The sequence below is a fragment of the Manis javanica genome, chromosome 14 (genome assembly GCF_040802235.1).
Source record: "Manis javanica isolate MJ-LG chromosome 14, MJ_LKY, whole genome shotgun sequence".
Classification (NCBI taxonomy): Eukaryota; Metazoa; Chordata; class Mammalia; order Pholidota; family Manidae; genus Manis; species Manis javanica.
The window spans coordinates 11,101,538-11,126,838 of NC_133169.1; the positions used below are offsets into that span (position 1 = coordinate 11,101,538).

The 25,301-nt window shown below is 47.8% G+C and overlaps 1 protein-coding gene across 3 annotated transcripts in view; it reads left to right on the forward strand.

Moving 5' to 3' along the window:
* KCNN3 (potassium calcium-activated channel subfamily N member 3) overlaps positions 1-25,301 on the forward strand; it is a 147,336-nt gene that overhangs the window by 112,329 nt on the left and 9,706 nt on the right. For all 3 annotated transcript variants that reach the window (XM_037016765.2, XM_017676515.3, XM_073221184.1), the window contains exons 4-7: positions 7,548-7,689; positions 14,673-14,783; positions 23,289-23,416; positions 24,099-24,168. In XM_037016765.2, the coding sequence (XP_036872660.1) occupies positions 7,548-7,689; positions 14,673-14,783; positions 23,289-23,416; positions 24,099-24,168 (451 nt within the window). The remainder of the gene's footprint in view (positions 1-7,547; positions 7,690-14,672; positions 14,784-23,288; positions 23,417-24,098; positions 24,169-25,301) is intronic.

The window sequence follows — 25,301 nt, forward strand, 5'->3', positions numbered from 1 at the left end:
AGCTGCCATTTTTAGAATCAGAAAAAAATGTGGATTTCCACTTATTTGCTGTGAGAAGTTGGGTCAGTTACTCTCTGGAGCTTCTCACTGCTTCATTATAAAAGTGGGATAACAGCCCCTTGTCCTGCTGCCTTGAGATAAAGACAAAATGGGATCATTCATTCAACAGAAATTTATTGAGCCCTAGATATGCCCCAGAAAACAAAGCAGAAAAAGTCCTTTCCATCATGAAGCTTATGTTCTAATGGGAGGTGATAGTCAATAAACACAAAAGTAAGCCAAATATGTATCATGTTAGGTGGTGATACATGCATGGAGAAACAGGACACAGGAAAGGAAGATGGGGCTGGCAGGCATGGGGCAGTGGTGCAACTGTGAACAGGGTGGACAGGGAACACCTTACCAAGAAGGTGAGTGTGCAAAGGCCTGGAATTATCTGAGGTGGGAGTCTTCCAGGGAAAAGGAACAGTGGGTACCAAAACTCTGACATGGGGGTAAAGCTGAGCTATGGAAGGAACTGTACAGCCTGGTGGTCTTCTACTCAGGATAGAGTCCCAGCAGCAAATGCTCAGTGGTGCGGGTTACAGACAGAGCACTTTGGCTGAGGGCTCAGGGTGGGATCTACAGCGGGTCTTGAAGGGTCATTTAAAAGAGATCAGTGGGGACAGTGGCAGGCACGAGTCAAGCTTGGAGCACAGCGCCACTGAAGAGCAGGCCAATGGAAGAGGCCATGACGGATGGTGAGAGCTGGAGGAAAGCAGGAGAGCAAGCCACTGGAGATGGAGGAATCAGTTCTGAGGAGGCAGGCACCCACAGGGTCAAAGGCCACCAAGGGGTCGTCAGGTACACGCTGTTGGGTTTTTCACTGGAGAACTTAACCAGCGTAGGGTTCGCAGCTAAGTGCAGGCTGGCATCCAACGGTGTGAAGCTGAGGCATGATTGGAAGGTAAAGACAAAGCAATCGACTTGGCTCAATTCCTGAAAATTTCCAACAAGCCAGACTCAGGACAAATACTAGAACCATCAAGTCACTAAGATTCATGTGCAAAGAGTTAGGTCACAGCTACTGTCAAGAAGCTGAGTTCTTATTAAAAGTGAGAACCTACTCGAAGCCCAGAGAACTTGGCAGCCACTTTGACAAGAGTTCATCTGCTGAAGAGGACAGCTGATGTTACCTTAACATGCTTCCCTGAATTACTAAAGTAAGCATCACCTTCACAGGGGGTCAGGAAAAGGAACAAGCCGGCCATGTTCATGCCACAAATATTCACTGAGCACTTACTGTGAGTTAGGCTCTGAGAGGGTACCTAAAAAAATGCTACAGAGAAGACTATAATGTAACTCCCGGTTAGAGAAATAGGCCAGTGGAACAGAATAGAGAATCCAGAAATAGCAGCACCTCCACATATAATCCATATGACAGAGGAGGTGTTGGGAGTCAGTGAGGGAAAGGACAGACTACTCATTAAGTGGGCCTGGATAATTCGTTTTCCACGTAACAAAAAAGGAAGCCATATCCCTACCTCACACCGTACACAAAATCAATTCCAGGTGAATTAAAGACTTAAATGTGAGTGGCAACATTTAGAAACATTGAAAAGAAAGTCTTATAACTGCAGGTAGAGAAGGATTTCTTTAAAAATTATACAAGTCACTAATTATAAGTGAAAAGGAGGATAAATTCAGCTGCAGTAATATTTAAAACTATTCATCAAAAATACTATAAAGAAAATAAAAAGACCAGGCACAAACTAGAAGAAAGTATTTGAGACACATAAACTGACAAAGTTCTTCTTACCTAAAATGTATAGAGTTCTTAGAATCAATAAGACAAAACAAGCCAATAGACAAATGGAAAAGTCATGAATGATAATTCACAAGGAGGAAACATGAAAGACCAATAAACACATGAAAGATACTCAAACTTTTATCAAGGAACTGAAAAGTAAAAGCATGATAGATACCAATTTACCCATTACTTTGGCGAAAATTAAAGTCAAATGATGACAACTGTTGATGAGGACATGGAGCAACAGGAATTCTTATCCACCGCTAGGGGACACCTAATGGGGCCGTCGTTTTGGCATTTTCTGATGAAGTTACTTCTGTATATACCCTACCAACTAGCAAATCCACTCTTAGGTATGTGTCCTTGAGAAAACAACAGAATGCACCAAGGGCTATGATTTAGAATGGAGCTGTATTTCTGGAGATAGTGGGAAACCATCCAAATGCCCATCAATAGGTGAATAAATTATGGTATATTCATATGATGAAACAGTACAGGAATGAAAATACTATAGCCACATAGATCAACATATAGGCTGATGGAAAAAAGCAGTTCATAAAAGAGTTCATTGTATTAGCTATCTATTGCTGCATAACAAATTGCCCCATAGTTTAGCAGCTTAAAACAACAAACATTTACTATTGCATTGTTGCTATAGGTCAGGAGTTCAGGGGCAGCTTAAATGGGGACCACTGGCTCAAGGTCTGCCATGAGATTGGAGTCAAACTGTTGGCCAGGGCTGCGGTCTCACGTCAAGGCTCAACTTAAGGGTTTCTGCTTCCACATGGTGGGCAGGCTGTGGTCCCTTACTATGTGGGCCTTACCTAGTGGCATGGCAGGTGGCTTCTCCCAAGGGAGAGCAATCTGAAAAAGGACAAGGTCAAGATCTCCCAGACAGAAGCCATAGTCTTATAACCGGATAGCCCAGCACTTCTGCCACATATATAGAAACAAATTACTAGGTCCCACTCACACTCAAGAGTAGGGGATTACAAAGGTATGTGAACAGCCCAGGAGGAAGGGGACTAGTGGGGGCCATTTTAGAGTCTGCTACCACACTCTCATAATATGATTTCATTTTTATAATGCTCAGAAGTAGGCAAAACTAAATGATACATTGTTTAGCTATGCATACTTATGTGGAAGTAGTATAAAGGAAAACAAGGACATAATAAGCATGAAATTTGTGATTTTGATTGCCTCTAGGGGATTACAGGGGACTGACAGGGGAGAGAACACACAAGTCGATTCAACAAGGCAAGAGTGGACTGTGATTTCAGCAATAGTTATTCCATTGTTATGCTTCATAACTTGATTTTATGCTACATGTATTTTTGGTTTTCCCTCTTAGGTTTGGTTTGATATTATGGAAGTTGTACATGGATACATTTTAGAGGCAATTATTCTGTGGACTTTGCTCTGCTCTACCAGTTCTTCCCATTCACCCTTCTCCAGTGGTAACTACCTTGACCTCCTTTGTTAATTAATTTTAGTATTTATCTCCATGTCTCTAAATAACATGCTTGCATTCCTACTTTCTGGTACTTCGGTTTTGGGCATCACCTGTTCACTTCTACTATGGAAGATGAGCCTTCAGCCCCCTTTCTTCCCCTCCAGCTCGTCCTGTCCCTCCAGCCTCCTCTCATAATATCCTCATTTTGTTTAGATCAGTAATCAGTGTTTACATTGCTCAGACAACTTTAATGGACTCTATTCACAGTTGAGCCTTGTAGTAAAAGTTGCTAACTTTTCCTTTCCTGCAGAACTTCTGTTTTTCCTGGTTAATTATCATGTTTGTTCACTTGCTTAGTTTTCTATGTATTTATCACAAATTCCATTCCAAATTCTGGCAATTGTCTAAATCTCTTCCCAGCATGTCCAGGCACATCATGGTTTCTGTCCTTTTCATTTTCTTGAAGAAATGTCTCCCAGGGCCTCTGACCTGCTCCCGTCTGGCCTGGCTGCCCTCCCTGACAGGTGCATGGCCGTCCTGTGGACATCCGGGGACCATCGCCCTGGGCCTCTCTGCTCTGTGAGTCTCCAGTTTCCTCCATCCCGGGGCTTCCTCCTCGACTGACTCCTTTGATTTCAGGAAGCACATCCTCCTGTTACTTCCTGAGAAAGGGTGCAGAGGGGGCAAATCCTTGAGGGCCTTGCACGTCTGAAAATGGCCTCATTCTACCCTCATACTTAACCAATACTTTAGCTGGTTTGGACATCTGGTCTCTTTGGGTTAGAATTCTGGCTTGGAGATAGCTTTCCTTCAAAAGTTTGAAGGCTTTATTCCATAGCCTTCTAGATTCCCATGTTGCTGTGACAAAGTCCAAAGTCACCGATTTCTGATTCTTTACATTTGACCTCTCTCTCTCTCTCTCTCTCTCTCTCTCTCTCTCTCTCTCTCTCTCTCTCTCTTTCTCTCTGGAAACTCCATAGGATCATCTTTTCCCTCGTGTTCTGAAATTTCACAATAATGTGCCTTGGTGTGAGTCTATTTTCATCCACTATGCTGGGGACAGTGGACCCTTGATCTAGAAACTTGTGTCCTTTGGTTCTGGGAAACTTTTTTAGTGATTTCTTTTTAATCATTATTTCTCTCCTTCGTTCTCCTTCCTTTTCCCAGTTCTCTCTTCCTGAAACCAATATGATTTGAACTGGTAGGCTGATTCACCAATTTTCTCACATTTTCTCTCCTATTTTCATCCCTCTGTCTTTTTATGCCTTTTAGGAGACCCCCTCAATTCATTTTCCATTCCATCTAGAGAGACTTCTTTGGTATAGCATTCCGTCCTTGTCTCATGGGTCCAATACCTTATTTTCTCTCTCCTACAATATTTACATGTAGGATTTTTTTGCAAGAGTTCTTTGTGAATGGTCTGTATTTGATCCAGGGTTCTTTTTCTTTGTTTCTTTAATTGCCTGGTTTGGTCTGTGTCTTTAATGTTAGAGATGTCTGTCCTTAGATGTCTGGTGATTCCTGGGTGACTGCTTATTTTTAAAAGCAGGGGACTAAAACTGTTAATTGTAGAGGGACCCGAAGACAGAGCAAAGGTAGACATGTGTGTTTAATCCACCATCTTTACCCAATCATAGTCTTTTGCATCTATTACTTATTTCATAAAATTAAAAAGTGAAAAAGCCATAGTCCACACCCTAATGATAAATTAACGATAATACGTAACTACCCTAAAAAAAACTACACTTTTCCTCCTTAGCCTGTAAAGAAAAACACAGAACTATCTTCTCTGAAAATTTCTCTATTGCAAAAAATAGCATGAGATTAGTACGTGAATTTGTGACAGTGTAAACCGCTATAAAATTGTGAATAGGTTTGGAAGCAGTTTCTCCCTCCTCTCCACTCCCACAGCACTGAATCACCAGCCCCGCTCTCTTGCTCATCACTTCCTGCTTGGTGAGTTGCATGTGTGTCTTATCTCCATGACAATGTTCAAGCCACTGGAGAGGAGGGCATCTGTCCCATTCATCTTGGCATCTTCTATAGCCCCAAGTCAGAGGGCAGATCATTGAAGTTTGGCGAATGAGGAATGAATAACATCCTTGAGATCTGCTTCTCCTCTCTGCAGCACACACAGTTAGCACCCGTTGGACTGGATCTGGTGAATGACAAAGAAACCCCAAAAAACATAAAGGGAATGTAGAGAAAAATAAAACAGGCAATCAAACATCAACTTAAAAAAAAAGAGACAGGTTGCCCGTTGCTGTATACGTAACCCCACTCTGAGCTCCAGTTCTTTCCCTCGGAGTCCACCCATGTATGTGTCCCATCTTTCTGAACGTCCTCTCACCACCTGCAGACCACTCTGCCAAGCGGGCCATGCCATCCTGTCGTTCCTCTGCTCAAGAACCGAAATCCTCCCAAGGCCTCTAAGACCAAATCCAGACCTCTTATCCTAGAACTCAAGGTCTTCCAAAATCAGCCCCTGGTCTCCCAGGCGACCTCGTCATCCGCTCCTGGAGCCCAGGTGCCCTCCTCTCTCTAAAATGTCCTCATCATTCCCCAAGACACACAGCAGGCATGCCTGCCTCTCTGATGTCCAGGGGAGCAGCGAAAGGAGAAAGGGCCTTGCCTGGGTCACTGCTGTGTGTCCGCAGGCAATGTCCCTGTGCTTCCTGTTGCTTTCCTGTAGGATACTTTGCAGGACACCGTGAGAACGAGTGTGTTTGCACACAGAGTGCCAGCCGTATGGTAGGTTGGGTGACTCCCACTGACACAGTCAGAGTCCGTAATGGTTTCGGCCATACTGTGCCCTTGGGGTCCCCGACTCACATGCCTCCTACCTCCTTTCTGACTAGCAGAGCTTCTGCCTCCTTTCAGGCCTGTCTCCAGGTGCACCTGCACCTCTTCCTTCTCTGCATACCTGACACAGGTGGGTAAGGGGAGAAAAAGCAACACTTAACCGACTGCCCACTGGGCGCCAGACTCTGTCGGGGGCATGGAGAGCGCTGAGGATAGTAGCTAGTGCTTTCTGGGGCCTCCTTGTGCCCGATCCTGTTCCGAGCACATATGTGCATTTACTCCTGTAAGCCTCGTTGGCAACTCAGTTCTGCGGATTAAGGTTCCTAACGGCTTTCTGCCCTAACACCCAGGATGGTTTGTTCTCATCAAGCTGACTCCCAGAGGCTGATGGGGAGATTTTATCAAGAGTGACATCCCTGCAGGATAAAATGCAAAGTCCCTGTGTGTCATTCAGGCTGATCCTGTTAGAGAACATTCTGAGAAGGCACCCACCTGGACCTGCTCTGCCACCCCAAGGGCAGCCAGTGAGCTCTTGCCCTTCCTAAGGGTCCCTCTGCTGGAGCACCCTTTCCCCTGGCCTGTATGGAAAACTCCAGCCTCCGACTAACCTGCCAGCATTTGGGTCAAGGCCATTCTCTTTCCCTCCTGCCCATGGGGTACCTTGCCCACCCACTTACCAACCCTCATGCAAATGTCTGCATCCACAGCAGACCCCTCCCGTGAGCTGAGAGCCCCGAGGGCAGGGACTGCGTCCGGCTCATCTTTGTATTTCCGTACTTGGCTCAGCGCCTGGCACAGAGTGAGCCTTGGTGTTGGAGGTTGAAGTGGGGGAGGACAAGGACGGGGTGGAAAGGGCATCAGGGAACAGTGGTGATGTGTTTCCAGCTGGTTCCCCCCAGGGTGGAGGAGCCACATGCCTCCATCCAGCTCTACAGAAGGCTGTCCCTCTGCAGAGACCCCAGCGTCCCCTGGGAAGAACTCAGAGGCAGCCCTGGCTGCTGCAGATACCCGGGAGGTGCCAGTCTTTGGGATTCATCAGTCTTCCTAGGGGAAATTGCTAAATGAGTCTGGTGATTTTTTTTTGACGTTTTCCCGTGTTCGGGAGCTTGTGATTTCAGATTAATCACATGCATATACATTTGGGCTGTCGACTTGGAAGGGAAAATCTAAATTTTATTACTGCATGATTTCATCCCAAGCTATTTTACCAATGCCAAAAGGACGTCTACAGTAATGTGCAAATCATGACAAAACATTTTATGTCTGGGACCAAGCTCACGATAGGGAGCTGGGGCCGGGGAGCTGCAGACAGGACCCGGGGCGGGGGTGGGGTGGGGGGGCAGAACCACAGCGCCTCCAGTCACCTACCGAGAGCTGGGTGTATCCCCATTGTGGCTGTGTCTGCCGCAGCAAAATATCTCCTTCCTTCCCCCATCGGGGTTTGTCCCCGGCCTCTGCTCTGGGGAAGGGCAGTTGCACTAACTCCTGTCTTGCCCTCGGCAGGTACCACGACCAGCAGGATGTGACTAGTAACTTCCTGGGTGCCATGTGGCTCATCTCCATCACATTCCTCTCCATTGGCTATGGGGATATGGTGCCCCACACGTACTGTGGGAAAGGCGTCTGTCTGCTCACTGGTATCATGGTGAGTACACCTCTCTGCCCATCGGCCTTCGCTGAACCCCAAATGTTGCAAGGAGCCCCGCCCTCTACTGAGACTGCAGGGCCCCTTCCCGGTCAGGGTGGGGGACCAGCTGCTAGTGAACGGGCCACAGAAAGGCAGGTGGGAAATCCACAACAGTTTCTCACTTCGTGGTTTCCTTTCCTAAGATAGGAGGAGGTCCTGGTTCCTGGCTGTTAATGATATCTTCATAGCACCCCCAAAAGAGGCTGGGTGAAACTGCCTGTGGGTCCAACCCTCCACCCGCACCCACCGCCACCCAGTGAGCATCAGGGCATGTGGTTCTGTGTCCTTCCTGTCCCCTGGACCCCACAGACCTTCACACCATGTCTGATAAAGTTGAGCTGGAACTCACTTCTGAGGTGAGAACTGGGGAAAGAGCACTGAATGGGCCACAAGAGACCTGAGTCCTGGACTGGGCGGGTCAGGTCCAGGTTTGCCCTGGTTTGGGTCCTGGTTTGCCCACAGGGCCCTGGGCCGGCTCTGGACTTTCCCTAGACTTTGGCTTCTTCACCTGCATGGTGAGGCTCTGGCTTCAAGTGCCAGAGCCTTCCGCGTGCTGGCATCGGGGTTGGACTGCGACCCCACCTGTCTCTGCCAAGGTGCCAGCAGCTGCACTGCATCCTTTTGAGACGCAGCTCTCCTGTCCAGCACCCTGCCACCTCGCTCCCACACAAAGCTTTGCCTGTCACATGGCCATCATAGCACAATATATGGGAGGGATGTGAGTGGGTTCCAAGTGCAGTCTGGGGGCCCTGAGCAGGGCACTTAGCCACTGATCTCAGCATTCCTGAGTACAGAGTGGGGATTAGAAGACTGCCCTGCCCTCCTCCCTGCCAGGTGATGAGGACAGTCGCCATGCATCTTGTCAGTGTGTTTGTCAGTGATGAGGAGTTGCACGTGCCACCAGGGTTGGCAAAGCCCTCCGCATCCCCATCTCTGCTGCTCCTTCACGGGCCAGTCGACAAGGCATTCCCTGGCCCTGCACGTTAAGTCCTAGATGGAATGCTATTGCTCTTTGACCTTCTTCCTAGACTCCTAGGACACAGAGTGAGCACATGTGTCCAGAAGAAGAAACTGAGGCTCAGAGGAAGAAGCACACAGCTTAGCCAGAGGCCAGTGGGGTACAGACGCCATGCTGTCTGTGGCTGAGTTCTAGGTCTCCATGGCTGTTACTGCAGCCCGCCATGGGGTGCCCTCTCTGTACCCCCAATGCATCAGTGAAAGTTCTTCTTTTCAGGACTCCCTCAGATTTCATCCATCACCCCATTTCACCATGGGGAGAGAAAAGCTCCTCCTTCTGAAATGGAAGCGACTCCTTTCTGCAGCAGGAAAGGAGTTAAGGGCTCACCAGAGGTGGGGGTGGCCCTGCTCCCACCCTGCAGCAGCCTGGTGGCCTCCTGGCACTGATCTGGGTAACAAAGCAGCTGGACGTGGGCCACTGAGAGCAGAGGAGGCTGGAGTCAGAGGCCAGGGGCAGTGGGTCCAGGGAGAGGAGGGCTCCAGCACTGTCGTCTCAACTGGACACAGTCCTCGCCCCTTTTCTAGCACAGGCGCACATTAGCAGGCAGGGCCTGAAACAGAAGCTAATGACAAAAGGCTTAGGGCTGGGGTCGCGATAAATCACGGGTAAGTGTAAGGCCTTAGAACAAACACCTCCCACCAGTTAGTAGGAGTCTGTCTGGCTCAGCTCCAGCTGTCACCAGGAAACCAGGGAACGATTCTTCTTTCCAGAAAGGAATGAAATGCCACCCGAAGGCCAAAGCTTTCCTGCCTGAGAGCGGCTGCTGGAGCGTGGGCTCCGTGCCCCAGAACCCGCGCTCAGCCTGGGCCGGCTCAGAGCTGGGGCTATAGGTGGGTGGGCCCTGCCGGGAGCCTCTGTCATTTTTAAATACCGACCACTCTCTGTCTCAGCCTGGAGCTGTGCCCCATCCAAGATGTGATCCCATCTCCATTTTCCTGGTTCCTTCACTCCCGTGTTTCCTGGCTTCTGTCCTGAAGCAGCTGAGTGAGGCGGGTAGGAGCCCTGGGCCCCCACCGCCCTGCCTTTGCCTTGGGCTGTGGTCTTCAGCACGCTTTATGGCCCCTAGGTCTTTACAGCTCCTTGGAAGGAGCGTATTGTTCCTATGGAGAGAGGGTGCGATCAACATGGAAAAAAAGCAAACGGATGAAGAGAAACCTGTACCCACCTCCCATATTAAAAATACAGCCCAATGCCCTTCATCTTTGCTTTGAACAAAACCATTGTCTACATATATACCGCTTTGTATAGAGGAACAGAGAGGTTTCCTGTATTCATTTTCAGTATTTTTACCCAAATTAAAGCCAGTCATCTCACTGATGTCAGCCAGTGAGGAACCCTGTTGGCATTTTTCTAACAAATGTGACTTTTCTGACTGAGTCACACCTGTCAAGGGTTTTGCATTGCTGGGAATCGCTTCCTCCCCTACCCTAGCCTCCCAACACTGTGTACATCTCCCCATTATTATTGCAAGTGCCTTAACTAAAGGTAGGGCTTCCTGTTTGGTTGCCATGGACACCAGGCAGGCCAAGGCAAGGCCTGCTCAGGAAGGATAGAAGGGTTTGTGTGCGCGGGCTGTAAATAGTCTTAATCATTGTTTTCTCTCGGCAATCCCAGTAACGGTGTAATTATCAGCCATTAAGCAGGGTATATAATTGTCTGAACAACTTGACATTGTTGACACAGACCCGGGATGTTCGAGAGATTTCACAGCAAAAAACCGATCTATCCAAGTCTAGTGTCTTTCCATAAAGGATTTGATGATGACCATGACACGGCAGAGAGAAAGCCGTCAATAGTGAGTATCCAGAATTGGAAATGACAACGACATTGAAAGATGTGCCCTTGAAGACCTTTTGGCTCTGCAGACATCTGGAAGGGCTTCGGGCCCCCACGCCTGCCTGGCAGGAGTCCCACGTCAACAGAGCCACTTTCTAAAGCTCAGCTCACTCTGTGGACCGTCCCTGAGTTAGGGACAAATAGACAAGGCTTCCAGGATGTCTGCTGGGGACACTGAGCTTCTCCCCAAGGCTCCATGAGAGATGCTTCTTTGAGCTGCAGAAGGAAAGAGATGATGAAGTAAAGGGAGCAGAAATGGAGTCATTCTGGGAGGAGGGAAAAGAGGGCTCAGCAAGACATCTGCTTAATGTCAGTTTTAGAAGATGAACTTCTCCCCGAAACACCTTGGTTTCAAACCAATTGATGTTATTTTAGTTGTTACATGGAATCTGTTGCAGAAACAGAATCCAACTGTAAATCCTCCAGGCTTCTCTCCTCCATTTGTCACTTTCATTTATGTTTTATTTTATTTTATGCGTCTTTTGTTAAGAACGCCTCATACTTTTCCCTGGGGACACTTGTTTTCCAGATTCTAAGTTTTGCAGCTGGAAAATGTTTCTTGGAAACCAGAAGTGGGAGGACTGGTGTGGAGGAGACCAGGTCTGGGGTCCAAATCTATAGAGGAATTGGGCGTGTTCCCCCCACCCCCCACCCAGCGCCGCCAGCACGCCTTTCCCGCTCCACTCTTGTGCTTCTGTTCACCATGTACCTTGGAAAGTAAGACCTCATTAGAGGTGGGTCCTTATCCCCTCCCACCACCCTCCTGTGGAACTGGGAGCTGGACAGAGAAAACCCAGGGGATCCAGCTGGTATCATCTGGGATTCAGGCCATGGCACTTTTGAAGGCAAAAGGCTGAGTCATGGATTCGCTCCATAATCTGACCCCATAGAAGTCACTCCAGCAGCTGCTTACCCTTTTCTGTTCCATTCCATCCTCTCCTCACATGCCCCCTCTGCCCACCAGCCATTCCTGAGATTCTGCACTAGGACAGTGTGAGCTCTTTCACCAAAATCAGCCAAGTCCTTAGCACATCTCTTAAAACTAACCCATGCCGCACAAGCCTTCCCGGGCTGCTGAGGCGGCCCCGTCAGACTGACCGGCCCTTCCAAGAACAAAGGCCCATCATCCCCAAAGGAACATAGGTGATCCTTCTGCCACAGGAAGGCGAGCTCAGTGGGAGGGAGGGGATGGATGCCGTGCTGTTGCTCCCTTTATTTCCTCTAAAGAGCCAAAATTGGCCATTCACTTCTAACTGAAGTCCAGACTCCTTGTTCTTCCTGCCTTCCTCTTCAATCCCATCAGCCTGACCTTTTCCCTTATCCTCTGCTTCTTGCTTTCCTCTTTCCCTGTTCTGTCCCATGCGGCGTAGGATGCAGGCCAGCAAATTTCCTGTCTCATCTCTGCTCCCGCTCTCTCTCTCTGCACCCCCCTCGTCTTCCCTTCCCTTCCCTCTCCCCCCTCCCTTCCTCTCCCCTCTTATCTCTCTTATGTGTGCGCGCACACACACACACACACTCTCTCTCTCTCTCTCTCTCTCTCTCTCTCTCTCTCTCTCTCTCTCTCTCTCTCTCTTTCTCTGCAGAGGACCAGCAGTCTGGATTTCAGCGCCCTGCCCACCACTTCCTGAAGGTTGCTGATGTCTGACCCCATCTCTACAAGTGTGCCTCTTAATGGAAATGACCAAGTTAGGCTTCACTTTGGTGACTTTCTACTTACATCCAGATGATGGATTTTCTGAAAGAAAAATAAAGTTTGGAGTATCCACTGCTATCTATTCAAGTTAGACTTGGGAGTTAAGAACCCAGCATCCTCCAGAGAACTATCCACAAGGGAGTCTTGGCATCTTAAGTTGAAACAAGGAAATGTCATCTAGTCCACCCTCTTGCCTCCATGCAGAAATGTATCTGGATCATATAAAATAGATGATTCTTTAGTTTAGACCATCTAACTTCTAATCAGAAGCCCCCTGCATTCAACTGGCTAGTCTGTGAGTCATGGCAAGAGCTACGGGGCACTCCATCTAGACCCTGGAAATTGGGGTGGTGGATGAATGATTGTTTTGATGAAAATCCCCAAATGGCATGGTGAGCGGGGAGACTCCCTCCTCAGGCTTGTCCTGCCATGGCTTTCAGGGGTGATTTAAGTAGCATTTCCCTGGGGAGATAAGAGAGAGTGGAGCCTGGGGAGAGCCCTGTCCATCTGATGTTCCATTTTAACACTGATATAGCCTCTTTTGGGGCTCTCAGCCCAAAGTGCTTTTGGAGCTGCACATAAAGGAGAGGGATTATACTTGGTCCAGTTGAAGGGAAACGGAACACACGTCTTCCCTCTAGGACAGCTTCTTTTAAGCTATTTTTTGCTTTGAAGGCCGGGCTAAATTGATTACGGCTACAGACCAAGCTGTCCTGCTGCCGATACATAGCCTTTGAAAACTGGGTGCAGAGTCTCCTGTAGGCCACTGATGCCAGGAAAGCACGGCTGTCCCTCCACAAGAGCGGAAAATGAGGTCAGAAAAGGAAAGTTCACACAGATGCCGTTCTTTTCAGTGTGTTGTGCTAGAAGTGGGTGGCTGACCAAATGAACAAATGTGCCAAGAAACACGAGGTGGTTTTAACGAGTGAAAGGTTTTTCCCCTTGTGAAAAGCCAGGGGAAAGCGTTTGCCCTCTTCAGCCATACCAAAACCTTACACAGGCTGGCCTTTGCCAACCTGCGGGAGAGGAAAGGAGAGATTATAAAGGAGAGAGGAGGGGAATCTTCCACCCATCTGCATTCCTCCTAACTCCAGTCCAGACTACATACCCTTGAATAGTACTCCTTGCCATCTGACACATTGTGTTAGCTCCGATGAGCCCAGAATGTCACTGATGGATTTCCTGCAGTCCTGGGACCTCACACTGCTAAACGGGGCTCTGTGGCGACTGTAATTACTTTTGGCATCTAGAGGATTTCCTGAGCTTATCATCTCTTCCCATGAGTGGCTCAGGGCCGTCCGGGGTCCAGTGTGCAGGAAGAGGGCGGTGGCCGCTGACCGGAGTGAATGCACCGTCTCCTAAGGGCCAGGCGAGAGCAGGGCTGACTCCGCTGCCTGCAGAAAACCAGGGAGGAGAGACTGTCCCACAGCCCCAGCGCCCAGTCAAGGAGACAATGAAGAGGACTTAAAAATCCACTGGGAGAATGTCGGAATGTGCCACTCTCTGCTTATTTCCCAGACAATCAAGCATTGGGACAAAGAGAGTCCTGAGAAACCCTGCTTCTCTGACTTACTGTCCTCGGTGTGTCCCTGGCATGCAACTACCCATGCAGAGCAGGAATACCACTCTGGAAAATACCAGGGGCCTTCCACGGGTTCCCTTAAAAATCCTGGTTTGAGGCAGGAGGGTTGTTGTCATGTTTAAAATCTCTGCATGATGGTGAATTCATGAGCCTCCTGGTGAAAGCAAGGAAGCGCTCATTCCTTCTGCTGACTCACAGCCTCAACCCAGGTAAAAAGACCCGGCTGGGGAGCAAGCACGTCGTTGTGTACACATAACTCGTGCCAGCCAGTGTTCTCCTGGAAAGCAATCTGGGAGAGAAAATGTATTGTCTCTTCATTAGATTATTTTCAGGAAAACTCCACAGCAGCAGAAGTTTCACCCATACTCCTTTATGCATAAACTGGCCCCTGGTCCCTGGTCTGGATATGGCAGTAGGGTTGAGATGTGCAGGAGGGAGAGGGGGCCTGTGTGTGCTGGACGCTCTGTCTTCCCAGCACAGCCTGGCAGATGACCAAGTGATTGTCCCTTGTTTTAAGTTCTCCAAAGACTCAGCCCAACCCAGCACCCTGCTCCATTAAGAAGTGGCTGGTTCTGTGAAGACTCAGTCTCCCAGAGGTCAGTCCTACAGCTAAGCCAAGAGGGCTGCAGACCCCTTCTTGGGGCAGGAATCAGGGCCCCAATAAGTTCTGAAGCTTGTCCAGCCAGAGAGCTCAAATCTCTACTCCACTCCCAGCAACCCTACAGTGGGCATGGTGCACATTGAGTGTCTGCCTGAACCTTGTCTCTTACTGACGTGCTCTCTCCCCATGGTCCTCTTGCTGTTCCCGACAGGGCGCGGGCTGCACTGCCCTGGTGGTGGCCGTGGTGGCCCGAAAGCTGGAACTCACTAAAGCAGAGAAGCACGTTCACAACTTCATGATGGACACTCAGCTCACCAAACGGGTAAGACACTGCTGTCCATATGGGGGACTTAAGACCAATGTGGAAGCCAGTCGGGAAAAAAATAGTCACGTGATAGAGGTTAGAGACATACCTTTACTTGGAGGGTTGAGAGAGCCCTGGGCACATGCGAACAGCTTCTACAAAATGGGCACAGCGACTCAACATTCTGGGCTCCTGTCTTCTGTTAAATCCCTGTGCATGGTTCAGACATCCAAATAATTTTCCTGATAATTAAGTCTGTAGCTTATGATGGTGTAACCTGCACCCCTTGCCTAATGGTACCGAATAAATCACCCAGTATGAGGGACCGTTTTTGTTTGTGCTTGAATATTTTCATGATTCTCATTAAGAAAGGGCAGTAGAGAATCTTAAAAATGATACTGGAAATGTATGAAATCCAATTCTTTGAAAAAAAATAATGAAAGATGATCTTCCCAGTAGAGCCTTCATTCCTAAATAATGCTCATCAAAATGTCATCACCCAATTTTCCCCCTTTTGGGTTTTCTGGATAATGTTTCTCACTTGTGCCCTTATGAAAGTGGTTAAAGAGGATGAAAACTGAAAATATGCAGGAAGGGGGAGGTTGTGTAGCTGCACAAAGTCTGACACCCCAGTGAATTGTCAGAGAAGAAAAGGCCCATTTAGAAGAGACAGAAACGAGCCTTCCAGGATAACAAACAGCGGGCCAAACGAGCAAGACAGGAGCTGTTTATCTAATGACAGCTTTTATGGAAAATTCTTTAGAGCTGCAGGCTGAACGAAGGTCAGTCAGTACTGGGGTTTCTTGCAAAACTCGCCTCTTACTGAAATGAGAGAGAATCAAACCCCTGGGCCGAGGTCTTGGCCAGCAGAGCAAGTCTTTCCATTTTGGACTAGAATGGGTGAGACCCACAAGCAACCACATTTTGGTTTGGGTTTTCGAAAGCTAGAGAAAAAACTTCAGTGATTAATGTCGCAGCACAGTAAAATGTGTTAGCAATAGAGACAAAGGCAGGAAGGGAGAACAAAAAGAGAGGGGGAATGACGGAGTGCGCGCCAGCTCTTGGGGAAGGCAGCGGGGGAACGCGCAGGTGCCAGGGCCGCTCCAGTTTCTCAGCGGAATTATTTATGGCGTTTGGTCTTTGATTACATATATTGGATTCTTTGAAGAGCCTCTCCAGATGTTAAAAGGAACAGGTCCAGGCAAATACTCTTATGTTGATATCCAGATGGTTGTAGATGGCATATCGTGGCCCTGAGCTGTACAGAAGGAGACAATGTGTAGCATCAAGATGGCAGGATCCAGGGCCGTAGCCGTGGGTAGTGGGTACGCCAGCGGATTTTGCCCAGAACCCTGTCATGCAGCTGCGATCCTTTGGCCCCTAAGGATCCTTTGGCCGCATGCAGAAGTCATGCTGGGTATTGAGCAAATGACCAAAGTCATCGGAACACATAAATGCAAATATTCTTGTCTCTCTTCTGAAAAAATGTGCAGGCGTGACAGAAGAGAGCTTTACCTCCAGAACCTTCTCAGAAGCTGTTTCCTTAGAGCAGAGACATGAGCAGTCTCTGTTTATTCGGGTTTGCTTTCTGAAACCAAGGATATACTTTGTATTTCATGTGATGCCTTTGCCCTCTCCATTTTTCACTCCGTAAATCAGACACTGGAGGGAAATAAAGCCGAGGGAAGCCAGCTCCCTCATATGACAGGAAAATAAACAATGTTCCTGCAGTGTAATTGTAGAAAGAGATGAGATTGTGGTTACTAATTTCAATCTTTCAAAAATAATTCTTTAAAATCCTCCTCAAGTCTGCTTATTTTTTGCAAAGTAGGACTGAAAATCTAATCAACAAATATTTATTGCTCATCCAAGAGTGCAAGGCACCTTTTTTAATCAAATAACACCTCACTCTTCTGAGAACACTTAAATCTGTTGAAATGTCCCTTTAATGTCTAATATCTTTTCCCGGAGAAACAAACACAAAAGGGATGATTCTTACAGAGGGCGGATTTTCAAAGCTGGCAGAATGGGGACTTGGAAAATTTCTTTTTCATGACCTTGATTGGAAGGAACTGGGCTGCAGGTGTGGTCTGCCCTGGCTTCAGCTCACCTTGACCTGCTCTCAGAGGAGCCCACCTTTCTTCCTCCGGGGTGCCTAGTCCGCCGTCTCCACCGGAAGGAGTCACGGGTCAGAGTGATGCTAAACTCAATTTATTCATCAGCTCTCAGTGAATTCTCCGAGAAGGATTCAATCGTGGGAGGAGCCGATCCTGGCACAATTACAAGCCTCTCAGGAGTGGACGATCAGTAGACTTAACAGATAAAAGCAATCTCTTACAAGTACATGCAACCTTAACTCTTCAAATACCTGAGCCAAAAAAAAAAAAAAGGCATTGTAACCTGTTAATCATAAAAATACTCAGACTGTTCCAGTGTTTGTTTATCCTGTAGAGGCTTCAGCCCAGCCTTTCCCATTAGAGTCGCTCTATTTTTATTTACTTACTTGTGCGTGGGGGGGACGGAGGTAGGTGGAAGGGGGCATGGTGACCTAGCAGCAGAGGGTAAGAACTCTGTTTCTGGTGTTCCTGAAGCGCATGGCTTTTCTTCTTTCCCTTGTACGACTTGTCAACCTTGGTGGCAACGCCATGTCTGCACTTAATGTAATCAGATCTTCCCACACTGACTTTGCACTGTTACTGCCATTGTTATTCTGTAATTATAATTTATTGCTAACCTCTGGGCTACTAGATAATATACATGTAAATGACACACAAAGAGACTGTAGAAATGACACAACAGCGCCATCTCTTCTCTCGCTCAGTGCTACATGTCCCCATCTCTCCGTTTTATGTAACTAAACACACCCATCCGAGGGGTCACCTTCTGGACACCACACTCAGTGATCTGGGACACCAGGATGGGTCATCCAAGAGTCCCTTGCCCTCGTGCTTACTGCCTGCCCGCAGAGAGAAGCTCTTCTTTCTCAAAGGCAAGACAGGCAAACCACGGACACAGTGGCTTACAAGGCACCACGGCCAGACGTTCTGTTTGCTACACCTGCTGTCCATGCCAGGCCTTCTTCAGGCAGCTGGTATGTGCCACTGGCTGCCTGTGTCTCCTTACCCCTACCATGACGGGTCCCTGCCCCAAACACTTCATCCAAGTACATTTCCCCATGAAATCAATGGGTAAGATCAAAACCAAACCCCCACCTTTCCTGTACTAGCTCCTTCTCCTGGCTTCTGTGCTTGGCTAATGACGCCTCTGTGGTTCCAGTCTCCAGGCCCTTCCAGGCCCTTCCGGGCCCTCCACCCCACCATCCTTAATCTAACCATCATCTCAGTCTGGCACCATCACAGCTGTTTGCTACCATTTCTCTTCAGGGGCCTCCCTTACCCCAGTCGTCTTGTATTCTGCTTCCTGGGGACGTCTTTAGACTCTAAGATTTAGCTCTGAACATACTGCCGTCCTACTCAGAAACCTTTAGCAACCTTCCAGTACCTACTGATCAGTGCTAAGGAAAAATTTTCTTTAATTATGGGCTCACGTCAGAGTTTCATCATAAATTTTTTCTTCCGGCAGGCTAATTCAAGGATTTACTCATAGTAGGGGTATTTTATAGAAAAAGACAATGGTAGTCATTGTTACACCATGGACAGAAAGTCTGGCAGGACAGTAGACTCTTGAGTGAGAGTTGGTTGGACCCAGAATTGGTCTTAATCACTTTAAAATTTATCAGATAAGTGATTGAACAGTTACCAAGAATGCTAATTCTCCCCAGAAAGGGATTGTAAATTATATCACTCACAAAGGTTCTGACCCAGACAGGTTGGGTGCAATATTTCTTTAACAAAAATTAAAGAAACATGAGTTTTGAACTGGAAGGATCCTTAGAGATAAGCTCCTCAGGCCCAGAGATGGGTGGGGTGAACCCACAGTCAAATGCAGCTTGCTGGGTCCTAGCTAGGGCTGCAGGCGGCTCTCCAGTCATAACCCAGTGGAGTTCCTTGGAACTTGGGATGGTGGTTATGGCCCCAAGCCTGCTGGGAAGAAAAGCCAATTTACCTCCAAACTAGCTGAGCATCACCTTAGTGTCATTATAGAATTAACCACCATCCATTGCCCTGTTGCTATGGAGAAGGAACTTCAAACTCCAACTTTGCATCACAGAAATAATCCCTCCTTGCTCTGTGCCCCAATTTCCTGCCAGCCACAGAGGTGGGGACCCTGTTCTAAGCACTCAGGGATGGCTTCCAGGAAAGGCTGGCAGAGAAGCCTCAGACGGGAGTGTGAAATGGGCTGGGGAAGGAAGGAGAGAGGGTGTAAGCCGAGAGGTGACAGAAATGGAGCCGCAGGAAGCCAGCAGCAGGTCTGTTGGGTGAGGGTGAGGGAAGAGTGGGGTAGGCAGACGGGGAAAGGGACAGTTTGTGTGATGGGGACACCTTACATCAAGCATCTGAAGACCAGGCTGGCCTAGGTTTTTGGACTGTGATGTCCGTCAGTTAAGCTAGCTTCAGCCTGTAGGACCCCTTGAAGTTACTTGTCACACCCACTTGCCAGGCTGATCTGCTTCCGGGCTTCCTCCCTTCCCCCTCCCCACCCCTCCCCTTCCTGGGAGGGGTTCTGGCAGAGCAATGGGCATGCTACCTTTTTCCCTGCAGGGTCTACCAATCGGCTCCTGGATTTAGTTTCCCAAGGCTCCCAGTGGCTTTTGGAGGCTCTGGGGGCCCACGAAGGGTGCCTCTCTCATCCTGTCCCAAACGTTCCTCCTGCCACCTGTAGCCTCTCTATAATACCAAGCGGCAGGTACTCTGGCAGACGGGTGGCCAGACCAAGCCATTGACATTGATGACATGGCCAAGTGTTCAAGAAATAGACATTGTGTGTTCTGTTTAATGTTTTCTTTTGTTAGTGGGGGGTGGGGGAGAATACCCACAAAGCCACCATGTATTGAAGTGCGCTATGGCCAGGCTCTGGGCTAAGTGTTTTGAGTGCATTCTCATATAGTCAACACCACAGTCCCATTTCACAGAGCAGTAACACTTGCCTTACTCTCTAGCCCCTAAGTGCTGTATTTTTCTCAGAAACATTCATTACCTGATACTGTATTAGAAACTGCCTACTGTCTCCACAAGAAACTCCCTGAGGGCAGGAATGCTATCAGTTTGTTGACCACAGTATGCTCACTTCTTAGAACACTTCCTGCCCATTGTAGGTGCTCATTAAGTGTTTTTTGAAGAAATGAGAAAGAACATTGTCAGTGAGGTTTAGTAACAAGCCCAAGGAAGAGAGAATAACTCCATCCACTTGTGAAGTTTTTCCAAGGACTAATGAAACAATGGCCACATGAAGTGTTTAGCACAGAGCCTGGCACGTAGTAAACACTCAACAAATGTTAGCTGTCACTATTATTTATAGTATCTTATTGAATGACTTCCTTGCGCAGGCCCATTAATTGTAGAGCCACTCCTAAAGTATGTAGGTCACTGAGTGCCTTCTCTGGCCCCCATCAGAGTGAGAGCACACAACTTTTTGGTAGAGTGCATATGGACCCACAGAAAACATCAGCTCATATGCTTATGGCTTCTGGGAACCACATAGCCAGCCTTGCATGAGCAAATGGCTCTTCTAACCATCCCTGAACCCATCCCATCGTGGCTAACCTTGCTCAGCCCTTCCCAGTTCCCGGACCTATCCCGCCCCCACCCCCCAGGAGCACCTTTTGGCTCTGGTGTCCCTGCCCATCAGAAGAGCCTGGAGGGTACCCAAGCCCCAATCAGGGGTTCAGTGCATCTTAGTAGGGGCACACAACCTCAGCTGCTCCCTAGCCCAACACTGCTCACAGCAATCAGCCAGGTGAATTAGAGGGAGACCCTGGTCACAACAGCATTTACTGCCAACCTGGGAAAGCACAGTGCAGTTAAAAGCCTATTTCTTTGTCTCTTGCAAATATTGATCTACTTAGCTTTGTGCCAGGCTGTTGGCTGGCAATTAATTTCAGAGTCAGCACCAAGGCTTGCATTTAACATCACTTTCCCGAACACACAGGGGCCTCCTGTTCAAACCCATAAAGATGATGTGCCTGCCTCTCTCAGCTACCCAGGCAGTGCTGTGATCTCAGTACTTGACATTTGGACTGAAGTTGAGTGTAGGTCCTGGTATGGTAAAGGGAAGGCCACAATGATGAAAAAAATTCTAATGTTCTTTCCAATTCCTTGATCCTGAGAAACAGGAAATAATTTTATTTGTATACAGATGAAATCTAGTTAGCTCTTTCTTCAGACCACAGGAAAACTTGATGCTCTTCTTGGACCTGGCTCTTATTTTGACTTTCCCAGGAGCTAGCTCTGGGATTCTGGCCCTCACATCCTGTCTGGGAAGCTGTTTCCTCATATTTTAAATGGGAGTTTGGGGTGGATGGTAATAACTAATATCTGCATGTTTGCAGTCTAAATAACACTTAAATCCATGTTGACTCAGTTTGCCATTTATAACTTCGTGAGCTTGGCTGGAGTCTCAGTTTCATCATCTGTAAACTGGAGATAATACTGTACCCCACCTGATAGGCTGGTTGTGAGGATTTCCCAAGTTTACACATGAAGACCCAGACCTATGCGCTATCCCCGGCCCCAGGTGCGTGGTAGCTGTTAGTCTCAGGACCAAGAGCACCATCATCATTGCCTCCTTTGGGCCTCATCACAACCCTTGAGATAAGAGTTTTCCCGTCTTACAGATAGTTAAGCACTTACCCCTAAACTGCTTAGTAAGGAGGAGCAAGGATCCACCCGCTGTCTTTCCAATTTCAAATGTTTGGTCCACACCGACACACTGACTTCCAGTGGCTCTGTCAGCATTCCAAAGAGGAGACGTGTGTAGCTGGGGTTCTGCTGCACATCTTAAAAGGTAGGGCAGGGCTTTTGTCTCTCTGTTTTTCTGTGAGGCCTTCTTTGGAGGCTAAGCACTCAGAGAACCTGAACAAATCACGTGTCGCATTGGCCCTCTCCTTACAAAAGGCAGCAGTCATATGCACTGTGTGGAGAGGGTTCCCTTCTGTTCTGCCTCTTTTTGCCAGGAGGCTGCTTTCCACCCCAGACAGAACCCCAGGGCCCATCCTCCTTCCACTGCCCTGCTCCTCACCTGGACACTCATCAATTCCAGCTTCTACTCACCACCACCTGCTTCCTTTCAGGCAAGAAAGTACCAGAGGTGGGCAATTAAGTCATTTAAAACCATTTTCACAGTGAGTTTTTGCTGAACAAAAAAGCAATATTTATGTCACTTAGAACATTTCTGAGAAGATATAGCTGTTCTTTTAAAACTATCACTTCAGTGCCAATGAAAAATATAATCCAGCCTTAGTAATAAATTTTTTAAAACATACACACACCAAAGTTATCAGCCTGCAAAACAATGTTTCCTAAGCCTTCCCACACGTCCCAGTATTTTAACAACGTCCCATCTGTTGATGTCAGTCTGAAGAAGCAGGCCTGTACTCTCCAGTTTTATTGAAATCATTTCTGGCTAGTAACCTGATTTCTACTAGGCTGGCCTACTTACTTCCAGGCCCCAGGCCTGTGGGCCAGTGCCAATTTGCATGGCTGACAGAAATGGGGAATGGTTAATCAAAAATCTGTTTAGTTTGTGCTTAATAAGAAATGTTTCCTCTTGCTCTTATTCCTAATTGCTGAAGATGTCTGTGTTTGGATTAAAACCTTGTCCCCTGCCATCTGGATGCCATTGATATGTCTCAGCTCAGTCGTGAGCTGGGTGATATCAGCGGTTTCCATGTCAACCGATGACAGCGTCCTATGTTGAAATATGTGATGGCGGTGCACAGCAAAGAAGCTAGCTCTGGGAAAGAGACAGCTCTGGTTTCACACCTGAATATCTTCACTGATTTTCAGACATGGCTTTGAAATTATTTCAGTTTTATGCCAATTACATGTACATGTCATTTCAGTGTAAATGTTTTTGGCCACCGGGGAAAGAGAACAATGGAGTTGTGGATACCTATGGTTCTATTTGGTGGAAAAGACATTTCTTCAAAGAGGCACTTTAAAATCTCCAGCAGATAGGAAATCTGTTTACTTTCTGAAGCTAAGAAATGTACCACATGCACTAAATGGAAATCTCAGGTAGAGCGTGGAACTCTGCGTGCAAGGGCAGCGAGGGTTTATATTTATCTATTTAAATGGAGCCCCAGGCCTCCAGGTCTTGCTAATGCAGCCTACCTAAATATAGTATCAGCAACAGCAGTCGAGAGGCAGTCCTAAAATAATTAAGAAAGAAATAAGAAACACCTCTCAACTTCAGGCTCCAGCCTCCCGTGTCCAAAACAGGATTAATAAGAGATGAATTTCAATCATCCTTTTCTAAGAGTTCATGACTTGATTAAGGAAATAGATTACTGAAGAATGGTTTCCTTACCATACGATAGACCGTATCAGCAAACACCAAAAACACATTATGTGAATGTAGGAAAATTTAACCCGAGAGCACCTTGCTTTCTTTATTTTTCTTTAGATCAAGAATGCTGCAGCCAATGTCCTTCGGGAGACGTGGCTAATCTATAAACACACGAAGCTGCTAAAGAAGATCGATCATGCCAGGGTCAGAAAACACCAGAGGAAGTTCCTCCAAGCTATTCACCAGTGAGTATGTGGGGCAGCTCAACCATCAGATGACTCAGTTAGGGGTGGCGGGACCCTCACACCTCTACCAGTATCTTTTATGCTTAGAGACACAGAAGAAACCCATTCTGTTCCTCTCCACACATAGGCTGCAGAACTGGACCCAGGGCAGCCTGTTTATTCATTTGTGGCACCTGCCACTGCCAGGCATGGAAGGTAAAGGTCTGAGTAAGAATCTCTAAGGGCTCTCACATTTCACTCACTCACACACACACACACACACCGTATTACAACTTGAAGCAGAACACATTGTGGCTGGCACTTTCTGTAAGAGAGGTATTAAAAAGTAGAATGGGAACACAGAGAGTGAAAACATTTATTTTGACCTGGAGGTTTTGGGAACCCCTGAAAGGCTGAGGAGGGCATTCTGGGTAGAAGGCACAGCCTAGACAAAGACATAGGAGAGGAAGGGACCTAAGAATAGCGAGGAGGCTAAAGTGGCTGAAGGTGAGCATGCATGGACACGAGAATGTGCTCTCTTGGGGACCCGACAAACCCTTGATTCTGGTCAGTTGTCACCCATGTTCGAGGTCCCCGTGCTGGGTTCCAAAACCAGATGAATTGATGTGCGTGTGGAATCTGCTTGTGGGATAAGCCTGAACCTGCCCTGGAAGAGTATGGCTGTTGCAACTCTTTCCCACAGACTGAGGAGTGTCAAGATGGAGCAGAGGAAGCTGAGTGATCAAGCCAACACCCTGGTGGACCTTTCCAAGGTAAGTGGCAAAGTCTGAAGACACCCTAAAGAGTTCTCAGACACCACAGACTTTTCAGGTGTGGCTGTGCAGATCTGGCTGTGCCCAAGGTGTGTACGAGGTGGGACCAGGAAAGCAAAGAATACCTCCTTGGTTCAGCAATGATCTGGATTCAAGACCATTGCAATCTACTGATACATCTTGTTGTCTTTTAAAACCTGGCATTTGCTTCTTAAGTTCAATCACTCAAGTCTGTCTTTATTTGGAATTAATTAGCTGACCCACTATATCTCTTTAGTGTGTTGCTTTATTAGATGTACATCGAGGGCTCCTAAGGATGCGCTCAGGTTTGCACAGGGCAAAGGGCACTGACAGGGCCGGTTGGTGATATAACGGTGATCATATATCAAGGTCACACCTGGGAAGATCCTTCCAGTTTGCTGTTGTTATTGGGAATTCATTTCCCTGCATCCTCCAATCCTTGCAACCCAGATTTTCTGACCTCCAGCTTGGAGGTGGGTGCATTTCTTTACTTCTAAAGAGGCAGATAGCCTACAATGTACACAAAATGCCAAAAAAGAGAGCCCTCCTTTGAGGGCCCAAGATTTGACATCACATTGTCATTCTGCGTTCCTGGCCCTGAATTGCTATAAACACTATAAAGAAATTCGCTCTTCTTGCAAATCACTGAAGCCAAGGAATGGAAGGCTGCCCTGCTGGTTGAGCTGGGTGTAGGCGCCATTGAAGAAAGGGCCTGCCCCTCCTCAGTCCCTTCTCCTCATTGCCTCTTAATAGAGATTGTTTATCAGTGTTCAGCCCCGGGCCAGGCTGGCAGAACATTCCAGCAGATGTCAATTATCATAATGGCACATGTTTCCTGGGTAAACAAGAGAAACTCCCTCAGGCAAATTAAGCACCCTTTGAAAAGAGGGTGCAATCAGAGAAATTGCTGGTTGCTGGGCCACGTGCAGGCACCCTGTTCAAGTCTGGGATCAAGCCACAAGGGGCCTCCTAAGCCCAGGAGGACTTGTGTCAGGGAATGCGTGGCTTGCGTGGATGGGGAGAAGCCTGTGTGCCTTTGGAGGGGGCGTTGAGGTGCAGTGCAGAGCCTCTGAAAGCCCGGAGGTGGGGCGTGCAGGAGTGTAAGAGGGAAT